Source organism: Urocitellus parryii, chromosome 9, assembly GCF_045843805.1.
Source record: "Urocitellus parryii isolate mUroPar1 chromosome 9, mUroPar1.hap1, whole genome shotgun sequence".
In the NCBI taxonomy this organism is placed as follows: Eukaryota; Metazoa; Chordata; class Mammalia; order Rodentia; family Sciuridae; genus Urocitellus; species Urocitellus parryii.
This window is the reverse complement of record NC_135539.1, coordinates 35,173,730-35,197,841: the sequence shown is the minus strand read 5'-3', so window position 1 is coordinate 35,197,841 and position 24,112 is coordinate 35,173,730. Positions and strand designations below refer to the sequence as shown.

Here is a 24,112-nt window from a genome sequence, read left to right as displayed (position 1 = left end):
TTACTTTTAAATTCTACATTCATCAATTTACTTTAATTGCATCAACATTTTCCTGGTTAAATACTCTCTCTGACTCCCCATTGAAATAAATAAGAAACAGAATTCACTAATCTAATTTACCTTCTCGGCTAACTTTGCCAACACATCTGTCCCCCTAAGCTGGGACACCTGGAGGCACACGCCAGGTAGGTATGTTGCCTCTGGAGCCTTCTCCACACTTAGAGGAAGTTTAATGAGACATACTGCTTCAACTGGTTGGGGACAAGTCAGAGCTGGTGACAGAGAGCGAGACTCAAGGCAGCAAAGTGAGCCCCTGGGGACAGGCAGGCTTGCCAGGGAGCCAGGAAACACAAAGCCAGGTACCAGGATGAGCACAGGAGCCCAAGGATGAGGGTGTCCAAATCACCGTCATCCTCACAGGGCCTGGAAAGCCTGCTGCCCCAGATGGGCCAACTGTCCACAGCCCTGCCTTCCAGGGACTTTGGGTTGTTTTAAGGGCTTCAGTTGACATCATTGGTAATTTTTAAAAAGCTTACAATGGATGATTCCAAGTAAAAAAATCATATTTTATAAACCTGTAACAGACATGATGGACACGGATCACCCCTCTGTCAACTGGAGCCCCCTTCTTTCCAGAATTCTCTAGAACTTTTGGGGTCAAGAGTAGGTGATGATTTCCCACTTGCTGACTGTGTGATTCCAAGTACTTTTTTGGGTCTCTCTGAGCCTCTGTCCTGATATGTGTAAGAGGGGAAGTCACCAAACTTGAAGGGCTTTGAAATGAAATGACCCAGGTGAGATGAAGCTGAATCCTACACGCAGGGCCCCAAAGGAGAGGTGGATCCAGATGTCTGGCTATGAGCCCATGAGCTCCTTCCTGAGGAAGTACGGCCATCATGGTCCCTCTCCACCCAGGAAATTGCCCAGGGGAGGGTGGGCACTGGTTCCATCTGGGGCACACCCTATGGAGGCTCTAAATAGCTATACGATAGTGTGTGAAGAGATAAACGTGTGTCCCCTTGTGGGCAACTTCTAACACAGCTCAATGATCTCACGTCTTAGTTCTGGAACATGGGTTTAACCAGTGACTTGCTTCTAAGAAGCAGAACCTGGCACTGCTGGGATTCGGTCACAGGAGCCTGGGCTTCTTGTTCCTCCCTGTGGATGGAACCACTTGCCATGCTGTGAGATGCCCCATGGGAGACCCTTCCTGGCAAGGAGCTCAGGGAGGCCTCTGGCCAACAGCTCATGAAAACTGAGCCTTCGTCCAACTGTCTTGGGAAACAGAATCCTGCCAACAATCACACAAGTGAGCTTGTACACTGGTCCTTTCCTTCGAAGACACTGCCAGGCTGATACGGTTTCAGAGATCCTGAAGCAGAGGACCCACTATGCTGTACACAGAGACACTGAAGCAGCAAATGTTTACTGTCTTCAGTATACAAATGGAGTAACTTGTCGCATGGCAATAGCTGCCTGAAATTATCCTGGCTGGAGCCTGACCTGGGCCCAGCCTCCACACAGTGTGTGTGCTTAGAGACTGGCTGTGGTTTGGTGCAGCCCAGTCAGAAACACCACATTTGCATGATGAAGGTGTTCCAGAGATAACCCACTCGGGGTCAATGAGTCTCTGTACATGGCATGGCGCTGCAGGTATGTAGAAGCCTGGCCTTTTTATTTGCATATGAGAAGCTCTGGAACAGTACAGGATTCATCAAGTGGCTCTGATCATAGGAGCTTCCAGGACACACAGGGAAGAGCTTACTGGAGCTCTAGGTTCTGACTGAGCAGATGGACGGGTGTGGGAAGGCAGGACACTCCAGGTGGAGGACCTACGAGTAGCAGAGGTGTGGTACATCCATTCATTTTACACTGCTGCCACAAAACACCAGAGGTAGCCTAACTTTATAAAGAAGAGAGGTTTACTCAGTTCAGTTTCAGATGCTGAAATTCCAATGGCATGGCTCAGGGTCTCCCCCTCAGTTGAGGCACCAGCAATGGTGGTAGCACGTGTGGGAACAAGAGATCATGTGATGAGGAAGGAAGCAGAAGAGACTGAGGTCCCACAGTCTCCTTGAAGGGCATGCCTCTAAATGACCTAAGGACTACCCATGAGCCTTATCTTTTAAAAGTCCCATCTTCTAACATCACCACATGGAGGACCAAGCTCCCATTCCATGTACTCCCGGGGGACACATCACAGCCAAGCCACAGCAATCGGGATGGGCACTCTCCATTCCACAGCCTCGAGGTAAGCATGAGCTGATCTAGGGTGATGGTAGCTGCCATCCTAAGCAACTAAGTGGTTTTAAAAATGGTTGTTTCAATAGAAAAAGGAGGTTGAGGCCAGAGAATTTCAGACTCATAACAAGAAACATATCTTTCTTTCGGCATTTGAACTTGCCGTTTTGCCCTGAACCCTTGTTCTGCTGAGCATCCAGCCCTGATTCTACCCAGTAATGATCTCTGTTTTCCCACCACGGCTCACAGTGCTTACACGTTCTTATCGGTTCATCACCGTTATCACCCACTGTTCGATAAGCAAAGTTAAAAGCCATTGAAACCAGCCGGCTGTGCGGCTTGCATGTTTCTGTTTTTGTCCTCGACTGGAGAGTGAGCTTCCTGTCACAGCAAGATCCAGGGCCTGAACCACTCCTGCTCACGAGGCACCCAGGGCATTCTACACTGGCTCCTCCGTCCCTAGGTAGCCCGCCGCCTCCTGTGCAGCTGGTGTTTGCAAAACTCATGCTGTTGGAGATATAGTTCATCTTACAACCTAGAAAACCGAGGCTCAGGTGGGTTAAGCCACTTGCCCCAGAATGGGCTACACCTGAACTTGGATCTGACTTTTAAGGTCCAAGCTGCTTCTCTAGAGCCGGGGTGGAAACTTCCTGTAAAGGCCCAGGTACTATCTTAGCTTTGAGGCCTCTGTTGGAACTACTCAGCTCTCCACCTTTCTGTGGCAAAAGTAGCTCAAATATTTACTATTTAGCCCTTTACAGAAAAAGGTATGGCTGCGTTCCAATAAAATTTTATTGACAAAAATGGGTGAGGAGCTGGCCTTGGCGCCTGGGCCAAGTTTGCCACTCTGCTGGAGGGCAGCAGGGAAGGAAGAGGGCAGCCGGATCTGGACGATGCTGATGGTTGAGCACCCAGGGGCTGAATCGCCCGGCACACAGCTTTGTCAGCCCAGAGGCTGGAGCGGAATGGTGTAGAAGAGGAGGAAAACCTGACGGCTAGAAGACTAGACACCTCCATGGGAATGCAAAATGCTGACAGAATAGTTGATTATATTAAGGAATTATGATCACTTTTTCCAGGTGTGATAATGACTTTGCGTTATATATTGAATTTTAAAGGGTTCTTGTAGGGATATATATACTGAAGGTATTTTTGGATAAAATACGATGTTTTTATAAAAGAGTATGATGTCTGAGACTCACGGGGAGGAGGGGAAAGGCGGGTTAGATGAGGGGGAGGTTAGCTGACCTGGATTTACAGCCACACATTCAGAAACAAACACAAAGCAGTCATTCCTTCCAGGCTCGGCTGGGATGGGAACAAAAGGCGCAGCTGGTGTTGGGCAGGCCTGGCCTTGGTGCGACTCAGGGGCTACCGCACTCTCAAGTCTGCTGCTGCCTCTGCTGGTCCCAGTGACCCAGAGGGCCACATGAGCCTTGTGTCCACGTGGGACGCCAAGCCTGGGAGGGGTGGGAGTGCCTAGTCACTTGGTGATGGACAGTCTACTCATCTTGCCCGACCGGCTTCAGCAGCCATCCTATCCAGCCACCGTGACACACAGAGGCCCAACCCTTTAAGGCTGGACCCTGGAGAGCCTTGTAACCCCCAGAAGACCCCATGCCAGGCAGCCCATCCGCCCAGGGACTCCAGGCAGGGCTGCCCTCAGGGTCCTCCCTCCCTTCAGTGGTCCAGCAAGCTCCTTTGCATGCGGGCCTCAGCAAAGCTGTCCCAGTGGATAATACAGCAAACCAAAGGATTTTCCAGAGAATCTGGAACACACTTAGACTCAGGACTGTGTGATGTTTAGGATCTTTTCCAAATAAAGCATTAGTCATTATAATATTCTCCATGACCTTTCTACTTTTATGGAAATCAGGTTGTTAATAATGTCACATATCCACCCACATTTCCTGGGTGCTGCATCTGCCAGGAGAGGTAGTGACCAGGCTACAGGGGCAGCATATGCAGCATGCAGCATGGGAGGGACGTCTATTCAGGGCAACCAGCATGATGCTCAGGGTGTGTGGGTGGAGGAGGCCTGAACAGGATCCAAGGGGTCCACGGGCCAGTCCCAGGAGCAGATTTGCTGTTCCCCTAGAGAATGGGGGGACCCACCAGGGTGGAAACAAAGTGCAAGAATGAGACCTGCACTGGTCAAGGACCACTGTGGCAGGAGTGCAGAGGGCAAGGGGGTGGGGTGGGATGAAGTCAGCAACTCCAGAGGTTCTGAATGTCCCTCACTAGAGGTTCCAGGGGATAACAGCTCACAGCTGTGCACATGGTAACCCACAGCATCCCTGAGACTGTGGCTGGGTGTCCTCTTTCCCCTTCCCCTCTCCCAGGGGCTGTGTCTACCTCTGAGCACAGGGCTTAGTCCTGGGGGTAGCTGCTCCTATAACACATCCAGCACAGCCCTGCCCTTGCCACCCCCACTCAGTTGCCCCACTCACTGTGCTTAGAGCACCCCATCCAAAGAGTACCTGGTGCCCATGGCCTCCCCAGAGATGTCTGGGGTGGCATGTGCCAGTAAGAGCCTAGAGGAGAGCCCACATGACATCTTGATCCCCCCAGTGTGATGAGGCGGGGCCAAGCACCCACCCTACTGTGCACAGGAAGCCCGATCACATCCCAGACGGCCCCCCTTTGAACCAGATGTGTCTGTGCCCCAAGGAAGCAGATGCCGGAGACCTGTAGCCCTCTGCCCCTCCTGACTGGTGATGAAGGGCTACTCCACCCCCTGAGGTCAGAGACTCATCTGTGAGCTGCAGGTGGCAGTTCCCACCCAGGTGACCGTGTGGGCTTTTGCAAGATGTTCACTCAGCCCTGCCCAATGGAAGGCCATGTCTGACCTCCTCACAGCGCTCGCTTCAGCGTGCGCTGCAGACTGACCACAGAAACAGCAGACACTGCCAGTGATCTGCTTGTGGTCACTACCCAGTGTTTGGTTAATGGCCACCCAGGCTTCCCACCGAATGGCCATGATGAGATAGCTCAGCCTTGTGAAGTGCGGGGCGACTACATTAATTGCTCTGTAAGCAACTGCCGTTCTCTCTTCATTATAAACACATTTTCCAACACACACAGCTCTGAATCCTTTTAATCTCACTTAATGGGCTCCAGGACTGGCTTTATTTGTCACTAGGGGGAGCTAAAACAGCTAGAAGCTTTGTTATTTTGCTCTTGTTCCAACCAACGGTAATTAAAAGCTGGTAGTATTTTAGGAAAGGTAAAACCCACACTCCACAGTTAAGTTTCTCATTCTTTAAAAATAACGGCAAACCCATAGTGTCAAGATATTTTCTGTCTCCCAAAGCAACAGCCGAACCCAAAGCAACCCAAATACTGCCTATGGCAATTGAGTGATTAGAAACACTGAATTTGAGAATCTCTTTTTTCTCTTTGGGGGAAAGTTGTAGCGCCTCAGACCAAAGTTCTGATTCTTTAGCTGGGGTCTGCTCTTGGAAGTGAGTCCCCACTGGGTGTAGAAATGAGGCGAGTCCTGGCTCCCTTTTCAGAGAGCCAATAATGGTGGACTTTTATTTGTTTGTACTTTAGTGCTGGGCAGGGGAGGCGCCTCTGCCTTCTGCTGAGCCACACCCCAACCCCAAGGGGCTCTTTCTGCTGGTCTTAGAGTGCCTAGGGAAGCCCAAGGTAAGGTCACCATGGTTATGCCCTTGGAAGGGACTAGGTGGTTCTAGGGACACTCTATGGGTACAACAGGGACAAATCATCACAGAACCCAAGTTCACAGAAAGAACCACAGTAGAACTGCCAGCCACAAGCACTAAGCAAGCAGGACTGTCCCAGGAACACCTCCCTCCCCACTATGGGATCGGGAAGGAAGGACAGGCCAATTCTTGGAGAGGAAACAGGAGTGGAATGAAGATGTCAGGAATGCTGAAGTCCGTTTGTAATATAATATGATTGCCATCAAAAAATCCCAGTAGAATTTGCTTTTTTGAGCACTTGCCAAAATGATCATAAAGTTTATGGGATTGCTGAGAAATTTTGGAAAATGAAGAAAGAAGACAAGCTGAAGTGGATATGAGCCACGTGTAATAATGTGGTATAAATAAAAGGTCTGGTGGCACCAGAGCCATGGTGAAGTCACCCACCGAACTAAGGAATTGCCTCAGAGAGACTGGACTGAGTGGAAGAATTAAAACACCACTAAGCTACATTGCAAAGGGTCAGTCCATGGACAGCCTGTCTCTGGAAACAATCTGTGCGGGATCCCACTTTATACAAGGTGCCAAATTCAGTTATAGCCAGATTAAAGAATTTAATGGCAAAAATTAAACCATAAAGATTCAGAAGAAAATCTGGTGTTTGCCAGGTTTCTGAGTGCAAAAGGGGCAAATCACAGAATTAAAAAGAAGCAATAGGAAGGGAAAGCTTTGTCCCAAACATGATCAAGTGTGGCATCCTCAACACATAAGGAGTTCTTCAGTCAACTTGTAACACTGGACCTGTTAAATTGAAATGGTGAGAGGCCAGGCTCTAGACCCCCTGGAGAAACTTTGACTGTTTCTTGTAAGTGCCTGTGTTACAGAAAAATGAAGCTTAAACTCAACCAGAAGCTTCCAAGTAACTAGAATTATACAACTGGGGACTTCCCAGGACACAGACTAGAGAAGGCAATGGCACAAGGGGAACCAACCAGCATTTTTCTTGGGTGACTTCCACATTTGTATTTGGTCTGTTTGCTCCAAGTAGGGGTGAAATCACACCCTGGCTTTGGGACCTCTGGTCACTGGCAACTGGTTTGGCGATGGGCGTGCAAATAAAGGCAGTCTGAAGAGAGAGCCAGTGGATTTCCACAACAATGTAGAAAGTGCACAGCTTTCTGTGGCTGGAGCTGAGGGCCACCTTGAGGAAGAGAAAGGGGATGACTGAAAGGAAAGTGGAACTAAGAGGATGCTCAGAAGCAGCTTGTTAGGGCACTGGATCCAGCCATGCCTGAAGCTGTGTCTGGCTCTTCAACTTTTCTGTTACAGGAGTGCTAAGGTTTGGAAATGGCTTAAGTGTGTCCCTGCAAAGGTTCATGTGTTGGAAGCTTGGTCCTTAATGTGGCAGTGTGAAAGTGGACCTTACAGAAAAGAAGCCTAAAGTAAGATCATGGCATGCCTTTGGAAAGGACCAAGTGGTTCTTATGGGACTCTGTTGGTCCTCAAGGGAGGCTTGTTCTAAAGCGTGAACTTGACCCTCTTAGGCTCCTGGGATCCTCCTGGAATGGGTCCTTGTCTAGATGGGGTCCAGTCCTGCTGACTGGGGTCCTGATGGGTGTGTTATTTTTGCCAACTTGAGATGCCTATACTTGGAAACCAACCTTGATCTCAAGGAGAAATCTCCTAACTTTGCCTTTTTCTCTGAGCTTAAAAAGATTTAAATATGACCTCCTTGGGCTACAGGGGATCCAAAGTTCATCACTCTACACATCTTGTCATTTTCTAGATGTGACAGACAGTCAAGTGACATAGAGAGCCTGCTCCAGGCTCCTCTGCGTCCTCTGGCTGGGTACCCCCTGCCCATACAGTGCTCAGGCTCCTCTGGGTCCTCTGGTAAGTGCCCCTCACCCAGCAGTGCCCAGGCTCCTCTGGGTCCTCCAGTGAGTGCCCCTCACCCAGCAGTGCCCAGGGTCCTCTGGGTCCTGAGGGTGAGTGCCTCTCACCCAGCAGTGCCCAGGGTCCTCTGGGTCCTGAGGGTGAGTGCCCCTCACCCAGCAGTGCCCAGGGTCCTCTGGGTCCTGAGGGTGAGTGCCCCTCACCCAGCAGTGCCCAGGGTCCTCTGGGTCCTGAGGGTGAGTGCCCCTCACCCAGCAGTGCCCAGGGTCTGATGGGCCTTATGTCACCTGGCTCACGTAACGAGCTGTGGGGGTGGCTGTGGTTCCCCGTCTGCCTCAGGACAGTGTCCAGGGGCACTACTGAGGAACTGTGGAGAACTCTGGGCCTCCCTCTTTCCGACTCCCTCGCTTGGCCTTTCCTTCCACCATTCGCCAGGCTTCTCACCATGCCTGAAACCGCAAAGGCGGTCCTCAGTGGATCTCGGGGATCTGTTTTCACCAGAGAAGGAACCCTCTGGGAACTGTGGACCAGGCGCCATTCCCACCTGGACAGGACCCTGTGAAATGTAGCGGGGGACAACTTCCTGCCATCATGGAGGACATCCTCAGACAGTAAAAAAGCACCACTGTGCTGTGCCACCATCACTGAGGTAAGTGAGACTTTGGGCTCAGGGATCCTCTCCACAAGGTGCCAGGACTCAGAGTCCTCTGGGCGAGCGCCCCTCTCCTACCAGTGCTCAGTCTCCGTGGGTCCTGTGGGTGCCCACCCTCAGCTCCCTGTGCTCAGACTTCTCTGGGTCCTCTGGGCGAGCTCTCCTCTCCCACCAGTGCTGAGACTCCCGGCCTGGACCTTGAGGTTGAGCGCCCCTCGCCCATCAGCACTCAGGCCCCTGGTTTCTGTGGGGAGTGCTCTTCCCTCACCATGCAGACTCCTCTGGGTGCTGTGAGGGAGTGCCCTGCACCCAGCGGCGGGATCCCACACTGGCCAGGCACACTGTGGACATGCACATTGTGGGTAGAACAGCAAGTCGGTGGCACAGCTGGGCGAGACCCTGAGTTTCCCGCCCTGGCACACAGATCTCCTGGCTACGCCATGAGCCTCTAACGGGAGCTCAGTGTTGAAGCCACTTGCTCATGGTCACGCAGCTGGCGAGAAGGGTCTAGCACTCAATCATGAGGCCACAGCCCAGTCTGTTTTCACAAAAGCCTCTGAGCACTTCAGGCCCTCTGGGCTGTAATGCTCAGAAGCATCCAGAAAATGAACAGAAACTGCCAAGGCGAGTTCGTCTCTGAAGTCTCCCCTACTGTGTGCCAACACGTCTACAGTGCCTCTCACAGTCAGGTCCTCAGGCTGCAATGGGAATGACTGACTGGCCTCCTCCTTTGGAAAACTCCCTCCAGTGTGAACACGGAGGACAGAGGTTTGCCAGGCTGACTGGCAGCAGAGGCCCATTTGTAGGACTAGTCCCTGCCAGGGTCATGTCTGAACGGTGTGCATTGCTTCAGGCAAGAAAGAGCCCAGCCAAACAAAAGTGGGGGCAGACGGCGCTAGAGGCAAAGATTCACTCCAGGGAGAGGGTCCAGGAGAGGCCTGTGGAGAAATGGAGTGGGAGGACTCCAGAGAGGAGGAGGGACCAGCCCAGGAGCCCTCAGGGAGGCATCCAGAGGTAACCCCAGGCAGAACCCCAGACAGAGGGGAGAAAGCAAGGCAGAGGGGCTGGGAGCCACCTGGGCCTGAGCCCTGCCTGCTCCATCCACAGGAACAGGGCAACTAGTCTGGGCTCAGGTCCTAGGTGCGTGGGACCCAAGAAGGATTGGGGGCCATTGACCCACCTGCTAAAGTCAGGGAGGTTTAGGACATGTGGGAGGAAAGGAAAAGGGAAAGGCATGGTTTTCAGTGTGCGTGTGACCACACTGGGACACCAGGGAGGGGATGAAATTCTGTAGCAAGCAGCTGGGAACGTGGTGCTGTGTTTCCACCCCAAACCCACAATATGGCAGGAAGAAACACAATTTCCTTCTACTCCTTTCTTCCCGCCTCCACCCACCCCATCAGCACTGTGCTGGGTACCGAAGTGACACCACACATGTGGGCTTTCTCACTTGGGCCCTCCAGGGAAGGGAAGGATTCTGAGCACAGAGCAGGCTGGCTCTGGCTGCCATCACTGCCTCCTGCCCTAGGGACACGCAGGGGCTGTGCAGTTGTCTCATACTAGACAAAGGTGTCAAAAACTTACATTGGAGAAAAGAGCCTTTTCAATAAATGGTACTGGGAAAACTGGAAAATTCATGTGGAACAAAATAAAATTAATCCCCTATCTCTCACTATGCACAAAATTCAACTCAGAGTGGTTCAAGGACCTAGGAATTAGACCAGAGACCCTGTGACTAACAGAAGAAAAAGTAGGCCCTAATCTTCATCATGTTGAATTAGGCCCTGACTTCCTTAACAAAACTTCTAAAGCACAGGAAATAAAATCGAGAATCAATAAATGGGATGGATTCAAACTGAAAAGCTTCTTCTCAGAAAAAAAAAAAAAAAAACAACCAGTGAGGTGAATAGAGAGCCTACAGAATGGGAACAAATTTTTACCACATGCATCAGATAAAGCACTAATCTCCAAGATCTATAAAGAACACAAAAAACTTAACACCCCCCAAAAACAAATAACCCAGTCAATAAATGGGCTAAGGAACTGAATAGACACTTCTCAGAAAAAAATATTCAACATCTCTAGCAATTAGAGAAATGCAAATCAAAACTACTCTAAGATTTCATCTCACTCCAGTCAGAATAACAGTTATTAAGAATACAAGTAACAATAAGTGTTGGCAAGATTATGGGGAAGGCACACTCTTACATTGCTGGTAGGGAGACCTCAGGAAGGCCCCTGATGAACACCCAAGGGCTGCAAATTGGTGCAACCAATCTGGAAAGCAGTATGGAGATTCCTTAGAAAACTTGGAATGGAACCACCATTTGACCCAGCTATCCCACTTATCAGTTTATACCCAAAGGACTTAAAAACAGCATAATAAAGTGATGCAGCCACATCAATGTTTACAGCAGCACAATTCACAATAGTGAAATTGTGGAACCAACCTAGATGCCCTTCAATAGATGAATGGATAAATGGTTTATATATATATATATATATATATATATATATACACAATGGAATATGTGGTTTATATATACACAATGAAATATTACTCAGCATTAAAAGAGAATAAAAGCATGGCATTTTCAGGTAAAATGGACAAAACTTTTTCCCCCCAGAAAACCAAAGGCCAAATGTTTTCTCTGAAAAGTGGATGCTGATCCATAATGGGGATGGTGGTGGGGAGCATGAGAGGAATGGAGGAACTTTGGATAGGGCAAAGGGGAGGGAAGGGGAAGAGAGGGGGCATGGGGGTAGGAAAGATGGTGGAGTGAGAAGGACACCATTACCCTAGGTACATTATAAAGACACAAATGGTGTGACTCTACTTTGTGTACAACCCGAGAAATGAAAATTGTGCTCCATTTGTGTACTATGAATTGAAATGCATTCTGCTGTCATGTATAACAAATTAGAAAATAAATAAATTTTAAAAATAAAGGACAACTATCACATGCTTCTGTTTAGACGAGATACCTAGAATAACCTGGGCATTTAGAAAGACAGAAGTAAGTTAGAGGATGTCAGGTGCTGGCAAGAGAGAAAGGGAAGGGATGCTTAATTGGTCTGGGATTTCTGTTTGGGAAAATGAGAATGTTCCAGAGGTGATAGCTGCTCGAACACTAAGTGTGCTTAATGACGAGGAACTGTGCACTTGACAAAGGTAAAGGTGGCAGATTTCACGTTATACCTATCTTATCACAATAGCAAAAAACAAATGTACCCAGGAACCAGGGCTGGGAGCTCAGCGGCCAGTCACGCTGGCCTGTGCTGGCCTGCCACACCCATCCATCTTTGCTTGGCTTCCTCCTCCATGCTGCAGCTCCTGTCTCTGGAGTGCTGGTCCCTGAGACAGAGGCCCTGCTTAGGAGCCCCAAGCCCCTGGCATTCAGCTGTCATCGGGGGTACAGGCTGACAGTGGGCAGAACTCCCGCATGCCACTGCCTGCAGCCACTGTTTGAGTAACATGGATCTCAAGTGGCCAGTCATGTCAGTCCCCACACTCCACCCACATGGCTAAAAGAACCCACTGCCTGAACACCCTAGTGGGCATGCATCTGCCACAGCCACCCTTTACTGACACATTGCATGTTCCTCCTCTGCCCCAGGGGATCTTCTGGGACTAGGTGAATGCCTCCTACCTTCGTGGCTCTGACTAACTCAGACAGACTTCTGAGGAAAGAGAGGCAGAAATAATGGAAGCGCCAGATGTCCCATTTCTGCAATCTCATTTGTGTGCAAATATTGTTTGACCATTCCAGAAAAATGCTAGACTCTCAGTGCCCTTGATTGACCTCTCCAAATGGCCAAAGGACATCTGATGCATTTCTAATCTCGGGCCCAGCAACCTGACCCACTCCCGCTCCTCAGCATCTCCCTGAGGCTAGGGCTGTGTCCTGGGGGAAATTCTCATTATCCTGGGCCTGAAGCATCACTCTTCTAAATTCACATCAGCTGATGGAGCAGAAGCACCAGGTGCATGTTGAGGAAGCCCTGAAAACCATCAGCCCAGGAGGCCTGCCTGTGGATGGGACTCCTCAGCAGCAGGGAGGGCATGAACACATGGCCAGGAGGAGGAAGGAAGTTCAAGTGGATTAAAAACATGACCTAGGGCTGAGGTTGTAGCTCAGGGGTGGAGCACTTGCCTAACATGTGTGAAGCACTGGATTTGATCCTCAGCACCACATAAAAATAAATAAAGGTATTGTGTCCTTCTACAACATATATATATTTTAAACATGACCTATATTTCACTGCAAGTTAGCCTGCTGTTCACTTGAGCGGTTGGGAAATCCTAGTACCCTCCTAAGCCAGGTTTCACCAGTGGCGTCACAGAAACTTCCACCCCACCAAGGCTGGGCAGCTGAGATGCCTGGCCACACAGTTCTTGGCCTTCCCATCCCTTACTGGGTCCCTGGATGGCTGCAGGGTGGGTGACACCAGGAGCTTACCAGCCTCACCAACGAAGACTTCCACAGGTGTGCTGGCCGGGCTCTCACCAATGATGTTGTAGGCGGTCATGATGACTTCATAGCGCCTGTACTTCTTTAAATCTACAAGGGGAGAGGATACGGGGTCAGCCTGTGGCAGCAGCATCCTCCATTCCTAGAAAGCTCCATTTGTGGGCCACACTAAAGAACAGAACTCAAAGGAGAGGCAGGAGAAGTCTGTGATATGCCTATAACCCTAGGATCACATCCCCATCCTCCTGGCTGTCAACCAAGGACTACCAAAGGGAAGGGAAGCAGGAAGAGTTCTCCTGCCCTGTGCTCAGGTGAAGGCTGCATGAGGTGCCCTTCCACAGTGAAGGGGTAGAGGCTAACCAGGCTCTGGCCTGCCTTTGCATCTAGCATCTCTCCTGAAAAGTACCAAGAGGTGGAGGGAGATGTCAGTATTTAAAGGAAAACATTAAGAAGACAGGAGAAAATCTGAGCCCCTTGAGTTGTCAGTAACTCCATCAGGGCTGGACCTCCGAGGTGCCTGGGGAGGATGGGAAGGCCTCCAACCGTGTGGCCAGGCACCTCAGATGTCCAGCCCTGCTGGAGCCTGCATGCAGAATCACACAGGCAGACAGCTAAGCACAGATTGCACACTGACAGTGAGAGTGACTGACCTTGAAATCAAAACATTCTGGAAAGTTCTCCCACTGGCAGTACTGCCTTGTAGCTGGCTCAGCTGTGCTAAGGCCCCGAGTGCCATGTCTGGGTGAACAGTGCCGCCTTCAGTGGTGCCCTCCCTGGTAAATGAGACCACCCAGGCTCCCCACCATTGCTCTGGGGAACATGTGTGTGGTCTGCCCTGATGGCTGAGAAGGGGCCCACTTCTCTGCCTCAGCCCAGCTGGAACAGGAACAGCCCTGAGGAAGGCTGCCCGCACTCAGCAGCCTAGCTTGCTAGTCCCAGCCTGGGACTCTTGTGGCTGAAGAGTCCACTGAGACCTACAGCACAGGGATGACAACCTGGAACAATGTCCTGCTTGGGACCCTCCTGACCTGAACTTGATTTTCCTTTTGTGTGTGTGTGTGTGGGGAGGTGCTGGGGATGGAACCCAGGGCCTTGTGCATGCAAGGCAAGCCTGACCTGAACCTGGTCTGTGTCCTAGCTGAGGACACTTTTGGGAGGGCACCAGGTCCTAGTGGTCACTCAGCAATATGTACTTGGGAGTGATGAACGTGGGGGTGAGTGGAGTGGGGTGGAGGAAGGGGAGCAAAGGACTCACTGGATACGGTGTCGCTTTGGGGAGCAGCATGGAGCAGAGGGAGGGGGAGCATGTGTGGGTAAATCCTGCTCCACAGCCTTCCTGCAGTGCCTCCTCGGGGAGGGGTTCAGGAAGGCCTAGGCCCTCCCCTCCTCTTCCTTCCACCCACTTTCTAATCTGTCCAAATTCTCTACATCAAAGCAAGTCACATTATGGGATGTTCCATGAGCCCAGCACCTGGATCCTGAAACCCATCCTGAGTTGAAATCAAAGGGGAAGCAGGATGGGTTGGCTTAAGTCAAGGGAGAAACACAATGTGGGCTATACATCCAACGGGAGGTTATTCAGCCACAGAAAGAAGGGCATTCTGACCCCTGCTGCAACCTGTATGAACCTTGGAGGCATCCTGCTCAGAGAGGTGGGCCAGTCACAAAAGGCCACACACTGTATGAGCCTGTTTCTGTTCAGTTCCTGGAGTCTTTAGTCTCATGGAGACGGAAAGACAGCATGGTGATGCTAGGGCTGGGGAGGGATTGGGGGGCTAGAGTTTAGTGGGTGCAGAGCTTCAGTTCTGGGCAAGATGAAAAAATTATGGGCATGAATGGCGGTAAGTGGACCACCATCTCAAAAATGGTTAAGGCGGTAAACTTCATGTTATGTATATTTTGCCACAATTTAAAAAGAATTAAAAAGAAAGAGTGAAGGAAGTCAAAGAGGAGGCCCTGCTGGGTCTGACTTTCCTTTCTGTCCCAGACTGGGAGATTGGATGCCAGGACTGCAAACTCCTCTACCTTCTGCTTCTAGAAGTTTCCTTTCCTGACTCCTGAGGGTTTTGGCATGTTGAAAAGCAGCATTTGAGAGGCAGAACTCCAGAAATTAGAGCCATTAATCGAAGCTGGTTTCACTTGGTCTACTGAGAAGCCAACTGGTGCACCACAATGAGCCGCCTCGTCACAGCAGCCCCTGCGGAAGGCGGTGTGGACTTACGTGTTAATTCATACGTGGTTAACGTGGAGCTGCTGTTCACGGTCTTGAAGCTGCTTTGGGCTATTAGAAGTAAGCAAAGCAGAAAGGCAGTTAGCACGCAGGGAAACTGTTACTGCAAATGACACACAGCAGAAATGCGGGTATGGAGCGGCCTCACTTGGAAGCTGTTCCAGCTCCCATGCTGTACCTCCAGGGGTGAAAAGATCCGAGCCAGCCACCCACATGCCTCCCTTCAGCTCCCAGGGGGCTTACTGCACTGCTTTATAAAAAGCAAGACACTTCAGGGTGGATGGGCTCACCTTCCCATAGGACAGAACAGTGTTTGGCAAGCCATCGCACCAGGCAACGCCGGGAGAGATGGACATGGATTTCTTCTGGGCACTGGAAGGTAGAGCTGTCAGCTGACTGAGGCTCCCCTGTGGAGCCCTGGTCTGAGGGGATGGGCAAACCACAGAACAAAGGGCACCTGTGACCAGGTGTACGCACCCAGCTTCATCTCAGGGTCCTTCTATTTTGAGGTGTTTTGATTTGGCTACAAAGTCCAAAGAGTGACAAGGACCAACACAGCTCACTGCTGACTGATCATCAACTAGGGAACCTTCGGGGTGTGCAAGGGTGTGGAGCCATCTCCTCTAGTCAACACCCCTCAGCACCACGCCTGGGGTTGGCAGGGTCCAGCATGTGCACACAGGTGCTGCTCCTCAGAGAGGCCTGGGGAAGGAACTGGATGGAGAGGGAGCCCCCACCTGCCTCTGGGCAAGCATGCCCAGACAGCACCCCCATGCCATGGGTAGAAGAAGCAGGAAGGTGCCAGCAGGAGGTGGTGGGGACCTGCTCTCCCACCCCGTTCCCAGCACCAGTGTGTCATGGGCAAGGAATATTTTCTGTGATGCTGTTTGGGGGATGCCAGGTAATGAAAGCTCTCTACCCATCTTCTGAATAAGGGGAGGTAGCAGAGGGAGGCCTCCCATAGTTCCAGAGGCTGCCTTGGTGGCAGCTGGTCTACTGAGAGCCATGCCAGGTTGTGGCATGGTGCAGGCCTGGCACAGACCTGCCCAGAAACGAGAGTGCTGACCTGCACACTGTGAGGACAGGTGGAGCCTGCTCTTGGGCTTGGCTGTGGCCACAGGACTGGTCCCCCTCCGTCTCCAGCCCTGGGCCATTCCTCAGGCAGGCCCGGTTCTCCTCCCTCTGCCATGGCACTTTACGCTCTCCAGCCTCCCAGATGTGCAGGTCCAGTCACACCCACTCCAAGTGCAAAACTCCCTAATCCCAGCTCCCCAATCTCCAGCAAAGGGCTGTAGATTCCTGTATTTCCTCCACAGCATGTCTATTTCCCACCATGCTTCACGTGGAGCAGACAGATATTTGAGAGACCAGGAGGCTGCTCACCTGCGAGCTCTGCGCGCAAGGCAGAGGGGCTTTTGAGTGTCTTGGTCTCGGGGCCTGAGCCCACCTCGGCCTCCAGCTCCCGGTAGTAGATCCTATAACCCTGCAGAAGGCCATTCAGGCTCTCATCCCGGGGAGGCTGTAAAGACATCACACAGCATCACTGGGTCAGCCTGCATCAGGGGCATGGTGGCGTTTGCCAGTTTAACCAGCCAATGGTGCAGGGGAGGCCACTAGTTTAAGTTCATGGCTCTTGTTTAAAAAAAAAAAAAATGAATGAAAGGTATAAAATTGGAGAAGAGAAGTGCAGGAACCTCCCAGGAGCAGAGTGGAGGTCGGGAACCCCTGCACAGGGCTGTCTTCCTAAGCTTGTGTTTTGGGACATGAGTGTCTCATCCCATGTTCAGCTGAATAGCTTGAATGAGCCCCAATGCTGAGACAGGAGAGGAAGCTGCCCATTGTGGGATAAACCAAGAGAGTAAGGGGTCTGGGATGTATCCTGGCTGGGAATCGTCCACTGGCTGGCCCTTCCTGGCCTACTCACTCCCTGGCCACCCAGGCTTGTGGCAGTCTAATCAGCCCCTCATCGACCTCTCCACATGCCATGTCACCCCCACCCCACCAACTCAGACCTACGGCTGAGTCCTCAGGGCTCTTCCCATGCCAGGAGGCACAAGAGGGCCTCAGACAGGTCAGGTGCTCATGTCCGTGCAATATGGAGCCAGGTGAGACCAGGCCAGCATTTAAGCAGGTTTGTTAGGCCCCAAGACCTGTACAAAGTCACATTAGGATGTCACTGCTCATCATTCAAGACCCAGTCCAAGGTCTTCTTCCCCTAGTCAGTTTCTGTTAAAAGTGAGCTCGGGAGGATGCTTCATTTATTTGACAGATCTGTCACTACAAGAAAAGCCCCCTGTTCCACATGGGCTCCTCGTAAAGCCTCAGTGGCCATGGATCCCATCTGGCTGTTGGGGCTCCTCCCAGGTTACTCAGATAAGGGACGTGGAGTCAGAACCTTGTGAGCTGCATCAGGAAGGTGGATGGAGGCAAGCCTTGTCCCGGGACAGGATGTGCACCAAACACACTGGAATTAGTAAGATGAGGTCACACTGGATTGGGTGGGCCCTATCCCAGTGACTGTTCTCCTTCTAAGAGGAAGGAAGTTTGAACATGGACACACAGGGAGAATGTCATGTGAAGATGGAAACATACGTTAGAGGAGACACCCAACAGGCGCCATGGTGTGTTGTCTACCACAGCTCTAAGCATGGCTCTGCCAACACCTCGATTTGGGACTTCTGGCCTCCAGAGCTGTGAGAGAATACACTTCATTGTCACCCCATCTGTGGTAATATGGGACCGCAGGCCAGGAAACCAACATGCCCCTGCAATCTAAACTTTTGCTCACACCCCATCTACATTCCCTGAACCCAGGGACCGCAAGGCTTGTGTGTTCCAACATCCCTTCCACTCTCAGTCCCAAACCCAGATTTAGAACATGGGATATCCTTTGCTCTCCAAACCTACCAACTGAATAACCAGGGGTATGCATATTGCAATAGTAACCACACACACACACACACACACACACACACACACGCCAGCAGAGCATGGTATGCACATGACACACTCAGGATGTTTCAGAAATGAGAGTTGCTGACACGCTGACCTAGCAGCCCCCAGGCCTGCAGTGCAGAGCAGCTCTTTGACCTTCTGCTCTGGGGGCCCCATCCAGGAACCACAGCACAGAAAAGTATTCCTGGACACCCGGGTACACTTGCCAAGTCCCAGTGGCTCACTTCAGAGGGGCCTGCAGATCCACAGAGCAGCTGGCCCTTTCACCTAGAGGAGCTCCGCTGTCCTGTCAGATCTTAGAGTCCCTTGTGCAGGTCCAGGGCCAGAGGGCTCATTCTCCCAGTCACCATGGTCCCAACCTCATGTGTCCTTGTCCACACCCACAGCCCTCTTCAACTCTGCCAAAAGTCCGGTGTTACCACTCTACTGGCTGCAGCCCCAGCTCCAAGGATTCCCACTGTCCATATGGGTCACAAGGGGAATGGCGTGTGGAGACTAAGACTCCAGATTCTCAGACGGATGGAGGAAAGCTCTGTCTCTGGGGGCTGGAGACTGCTTTGAGAATAACTTTTCCTTTCCTCCCCTCACCTTCCCAGAAGCAGGGGAACCTCAGAGCTGGCTCTGCTCCTGTCTTTGCTAGGCCCCCTGGGGAGGGGGACACCCCTGGACACCCTAGTGCTCACAGGCGGGACTGGGCATCCCGTGTGTGCTCTGGCATCTCTGCTCCTTCCCCTTTTCCAATCTGCCTTCCTTCCACGGGACAGCCACAGGGAGAAGCCTTCACAAGTCATCTCACAATAACCGAGCGAATAAAACAAAACCAAAGCCAACCAGCACAGACCAGGGTCTCTCCTGGATGGGGTATGTCCGTGTGGGGACAGACACCAGAAGAGCACAGCAGGGTGCCCTGCTGTGACCACTGACCACTTTTTCCAGTTCTCTCCCTGTTGCTCACTCAGAAGGTTCCTACGACATGTCACTCATCAGAAAAGCAAAACAAAACCCCAAACAATCAGTACCAGAGCACCAGAAGCACTGGATGGACGTAGAACCCCAGCAGAGGAGGTGGGCTAAGTGACCCCAGGGGTCTGCAGGGAGCAGGGAGAGAAGGTTGTGTATTTTGTGGTGGTTTAATTTTGTTAAATTTTGTCTTTTTCCTTTCCACTGATTTGGTTAACAACCTTAGTGTCTGGGACACCTTGTGTACCCAGCAATGGTGAATGGCTGGAGTTCTGAGCTGTTGGTTAGCTTCCCTTGCAGCCCACCCATCCCGGGTCCCCCAGTCTTGGTCCAAACTTCTCTCTGAGGACACGGCATTTCAGAATTTTTCCTGGGGTGCCCACAGGGCTCATTTTCAGTTGCTCTTCCCTAGAGATTCTATAGACCTGTTTCCAAAGCAGTTGTTTTAGGTCTTTTTCCTGTGCTCCTGGTGGCAAGACCAGGTGCCATCCAGTATTTCACTTGATGGCACCTGGATATGCTGCTCTCAGCACATTGCCACAGAGCAGAGATGGAAACTGAGTGTGTGCAGCCCATGACACATGGCACACGTCCACTCATCTAAGGACAGGAGTTGCTGGCAGTGCACACTGTCCACTCTAGTCCTGGTTTTCTTCTGGGGTACAGTTGAACCTTAAGTTGAGATCTTTATTCTGTGGGCATCCTCCTGCAAACCTAATACAACCACACAGTAACAGACAGCTTGTTTAATCCCTTCTTCTTAAGAGAAGTACAATGAATTTAAAAGTTGGAAAGTGGGTGATAAGAATAAAGAGGCATTTGTCACACACTAATATTACAGAAATGGTGGAAGGAGTCACCCGGTGAATGAAGGATGCAGGAAAATGCTGTCCTTTGCTATTTTGCCAACTAATCCCAAAGATTCAACACCTCTCCCCCTCTGACTGCAGGTAGGTGCACAGACATGGCCTTTTGAGGGAGGGAGGATGACTCTGGGCCTGATGGGCCCCTCCTGCAGCAAGACAGGGCAGGGATGCTCTGCTGTGGACAGGGATGATGGGGAGGCCTGTGTACACACTTCTTGCAGAGCTGTCCCCATTTGCTCACTATGTACCCCGGGGTCGGGGCAGGGCAGACTGAGTTAAGTCATGAGTTTGCTGAGCTCCACTTGTTGGGGACAGCGGTAGCCTCGTCATCCTTGGGTCTACAGATTTCCTGGGGTGTGATGCACAGTGCCACGGAAAGGGGATACACAAGGACCAAGGAGACACCAAGGGGGAGCGGTTACTGCCCACGGCAGAACCAGAGAGTAATCTATATAGGAATGACTTTGAGCTGCCCTTGAAAGAGAAGAATCTTTTGACAAGCGGAGGAGGGGGTGGTGCTCCAGGAAGTAGGCGTGCTGTGAGGGAGCTCTGGTGCTGGGGCAGGTAGGGAAGAGCAGCCAAGCTAAGGAGTACAGTCCCTGAGACCTACGCCAGGAATGGTCCAGGTCCTATGTTGTCCCCCACAGGATGGACTTCCAGAATGATCTGCAACTGAACTCAAGAGACTGGCCAGAACGGGGCTTCCTCCAGGTCCACTGAAGACCCACCTATGGGCCCAGCTGGTGCTCTGGGCCCCTGCTACACACCTCTGTGGCAATGCAGGAATGAGGAGCCCTTTGCCAAATGAGGGAGAGAGGGGTTCCAAGACCTCGGGAGTTTTGGCTTTCCTTTTTTGGGTCCCTGACAACCAGACAGAGAGATGCACCCCTGTTCAGCACAGTTAAGTGCCAGGGAGCTTGCGCTTGCTCCTCAAGGCTCCCAGTCTGCTCAGATGACACCGGGCAATCCTGCTGAGAGTCTCTGAGCACTGTCCTCTCATACACTGGTGGGAGGTGGGAAGAGCAGGGGTCTGGCAGGGAAGATGAGCTGCTGGCACTCTGGTTTCTGGGAGCTGGGCTGACTGGAATCAGCAAGAAGGGAGCAGCGAGTGGGCAGATCAAAAGCTTGCAACTGGGTCTCTTTAAGCACCAGTCCAGCAAATCTCACCCTGCGGGTCACCTTCAAAGCCTCCCTCACAGTCCCGGATTATACCCGAGGCAGCTCAAGTACTCTGGCCTCAGCAGGAAGATTGCGAAGGCCCAGGCCAACTCTGCAGCCACACAGGCAGAGTCGTGATTACAGTGAGAGCCATTTACTGTGGAGGAGGAGGGAGGCTCAGGCCGGTGGGGCGGACCGGATTCAGTTCACCAAAAATATCAAATAAGTGGAAAGTTGGGAGGTTGTGAAAATAAAGATGGCTTTGCTGGGGAGCAAATGTAGCTCTGCAGCTGGCAGCAGACACATGTCCCCAGCCCTTGTGTGACAATCCTGGGGTGGGGGTGGGAGCAAGGGCTGAGGGCTCCTCTCAGCAATGTTCTTAGCGTTCAAGGTGGACAGGGTGCTCTGGAGGCTTAAGGAGAGGCCAGCCCCCTCTGCTCATAGGCATGAGGACCACCAGCCACTGGGCTGGGTCCACATTCACCCACAGGCTGATGGAGGCTGTCTGCAGCAGAAGTCCCAGGGCATCTCAAGAGTCAAAATGTGTCTCCCTCTCAGCAGGAGACTTCCAGGGAGGAGGCAAAGCCCTGGAATGATTTGGATAATGTCCCCCAATGGCCGGTGTGTTGGAGATTTCATCCCAAGGTGACAATACTGGGAGGTGGTGAGACCTTGGGGAGGTGGAGCTTAGGAGGGGGCACTTAGGTCATTGGGGGTGCCCTTAAAGAAGATTCTGGGATCCCAGTCTCTTCCTCTTTTTTCCCCTCCAGTGCTGGGGATGGCCTTGTGCCTGCCAGGCAAGGGCTCCACCACTGACCCACGCTCCCAGCCCTGGCCTGGTTCTCTTTCCCTCTCCTTGGACTGGAACCTCCAGAACTGGGAGCTGTAAGCCTTTTCCCTTATAAGTCCTTCTCCTGGTGTTTGGTACAGTGACGGGAGCTGAAGCCCAGAGGTGGCTTGGCTCGAGGCTGCCTCTGGCCCAGGCCTGTCTGTGCACAGGCTCTATCTTCCCAGCAGGAGCTGTATTTGTCAAGGGCCAGGTGATGCTGTGGAGACTCCAGGCTGCCACCAAGGCCTCCTGGACAGGGTTTGACCCCGCTTTCTGCAGTAGCTGTGAAAGGGCTGTGAGGCTCTGGAGCCCTTGGTGGTGTCAGCAGGGAGCTCCTTGCAACACATGGCTACGGGAGGGAGGGCGGGCAGTTCAGGCTGCGACTCCAGGCTTGGCTCTGATGCCACCCTGCCTGTGCACTCCCCAGCTTGCCCCAGGCCTGTAACAAGTGGGACTCTGTCTAGGTGGTCTCCAGAGTGTTACAGGACTCTGAGCCCAGGGTTTGCTCCCAGGCCGGCTCTCTAGCCCCTTCCTGTTTCTGCTTTGGCACTGACCAAGAATTCGAGGCTCTGGCAGCCTTTAGTTCCCTCCCCACAGCACCTGGGACGGGCCTTGGACAGGCTTTGGACGTGGCAAGTGCTCAATCAACACTCGTGGAATTGAGTTGGACTTACTTGCTGAAGTCCAAGATGACCCTGTCTATGCTTAATTTCATCCTGGATTGGCCATCTGTATGGGCAGATGCTTGAAGGGAACTGGGAATCCCTCTGAAAGCTGTTTCCCTCTGCCTGCCGCCATCAGAACCCACCAGCAGACACTGTGGGAGTCCTGCAAGGATTTTCACTTTTCAAAAGCCCACTATTAAAATGCAGGTGACCTGGAAGGAGTGAACCTGGGTGTCACAGGCAGAGGATCTGGACCACTGGGTTGAGAGGATGGCCTGGGCCACATGCCTGCTTCTCCTCTGCTTAGATGGGGAGGAAGGTAGGCAGGACCTACTTTTCCCCACTTCAAAGGAAGGTCTCCTGGGGAACATGGTCTCGGGCTGTGACTCAAGTCCAGATCTGATGGGAGTGCCATGACCCTGGGGTCTGTGTTTATATTCCCCTGACTTCTGCTTTCTGGAGAGTGGAACACAGATTCCCTCTGGGATTAAATCCCAGTAGTTCAGAGGAACACAGGAGGCTCAAGGTGCCTTCCCATGAAACACAGGGTCAAACACAGCACAACCTCTGTTCGGCTGTGTTTTTGTCCTGCCTTGGATCTGGGAGGCCTGTCCTTCCTGTAAAGTGTGCTCAGCTGTCCCATCAGCCAGTCAGTGGCTCCCTGGCTGTTGTCTCATAACAGCCTGAAAGAGCTCCTTGGGTCTACAGTCATCTGCAGCCCTCTGCCCAGGGTGAAGCAGGACATCCCTGAGATTTGTTTTGAAGAAGTCTGCAGCCCCTCTCCCCCAGTGCCCAGGCACCTGTCCTCTGCCCTGACAATGCTTAGTCCATTCTCAGCTGACAGCTTCAAGTATGAAGTCATCTATTGGTTAGGACTTTGTCTTTGCTAGAAACTGTCTCCAAATGGACATAGAGGAATCTGAGCGGCACAGGGGCCGTGTGTGGCAGGCTGTGTGGTCCTCAGGAAGGTTTGGAAGAGCTAGCTCCCCCGCTGCCATCAATTCATAAACCTCACTGCCCGTTATGAGCAGTGCTCAGCGGGAATGCAGTGCACCCCTGTCCAGGATGTGCGTTCAAATCCTAAGAATTCAAATAGAAGCGGAACCATGAAAGGTGAGATTGATTATCCCACAAAGAAGAATGAAATCTGACAGACTGCTGGGGGAGGCATTTCGGGGGGTCTGCTGCCTTGAAATTTCAGCTGGTGTTTGCATTTTTAAACAAATTTTAAAAAATAAAGATTTACAGGTGAAACATTTCATTTGGAATGCAAATCTATATTTAAACCTAGTTTCTTTTTCTTTGTTCTATTCACTCTGATTTAGTAAATTACTCATAATTTTAATTGTACTTCAATTGCCTGGCAGTTGACAGGCATTCATTTGTACAATGCAGCGTATTGACCACCTCCTGCTCTGGGCTTCATGCAATTAGTTTGTTCTGTTAGGCTCTGGAGAGGACAGCTGATGGACACATATGCCAAGTTCCCTTGGAGCAGCCCAATGCTTCAGAGCTGTCCA

General features: G+C 51.7%; 1 protein-coding gene across 1 annotated transcript in view; it reads right to left on the bottom strand.

Annotated features, from left to right (window-relative positions):
* The window catches only part of Sdk1 (sidekick cell adhesion molecule 1), a 903,256-nt gene that overhangs the window by 52,744 nt on the left and 826,400 nt on the right, over positions 1-24,112 (bottom strand). The window contains exons 33-35 of the mRNA XM_077802503.1: positions 16,543-16,678; positions 15,151-15,210; positions 12,918-13,019 (exon numbers count right to left, since the gene is read on the bottom strand). Of these exons, the coding sequence (XP_077658629.1) occupies positions 12,918-13,019; positions 15,151-15,210; positions 16,543-16,678 (298 nt within the window). The remainder of the gene's footprint in view (positions 1-12,917; positions 13,020-15,150; positions 15,211-16,542; positions 16,679-24,112) is intronic.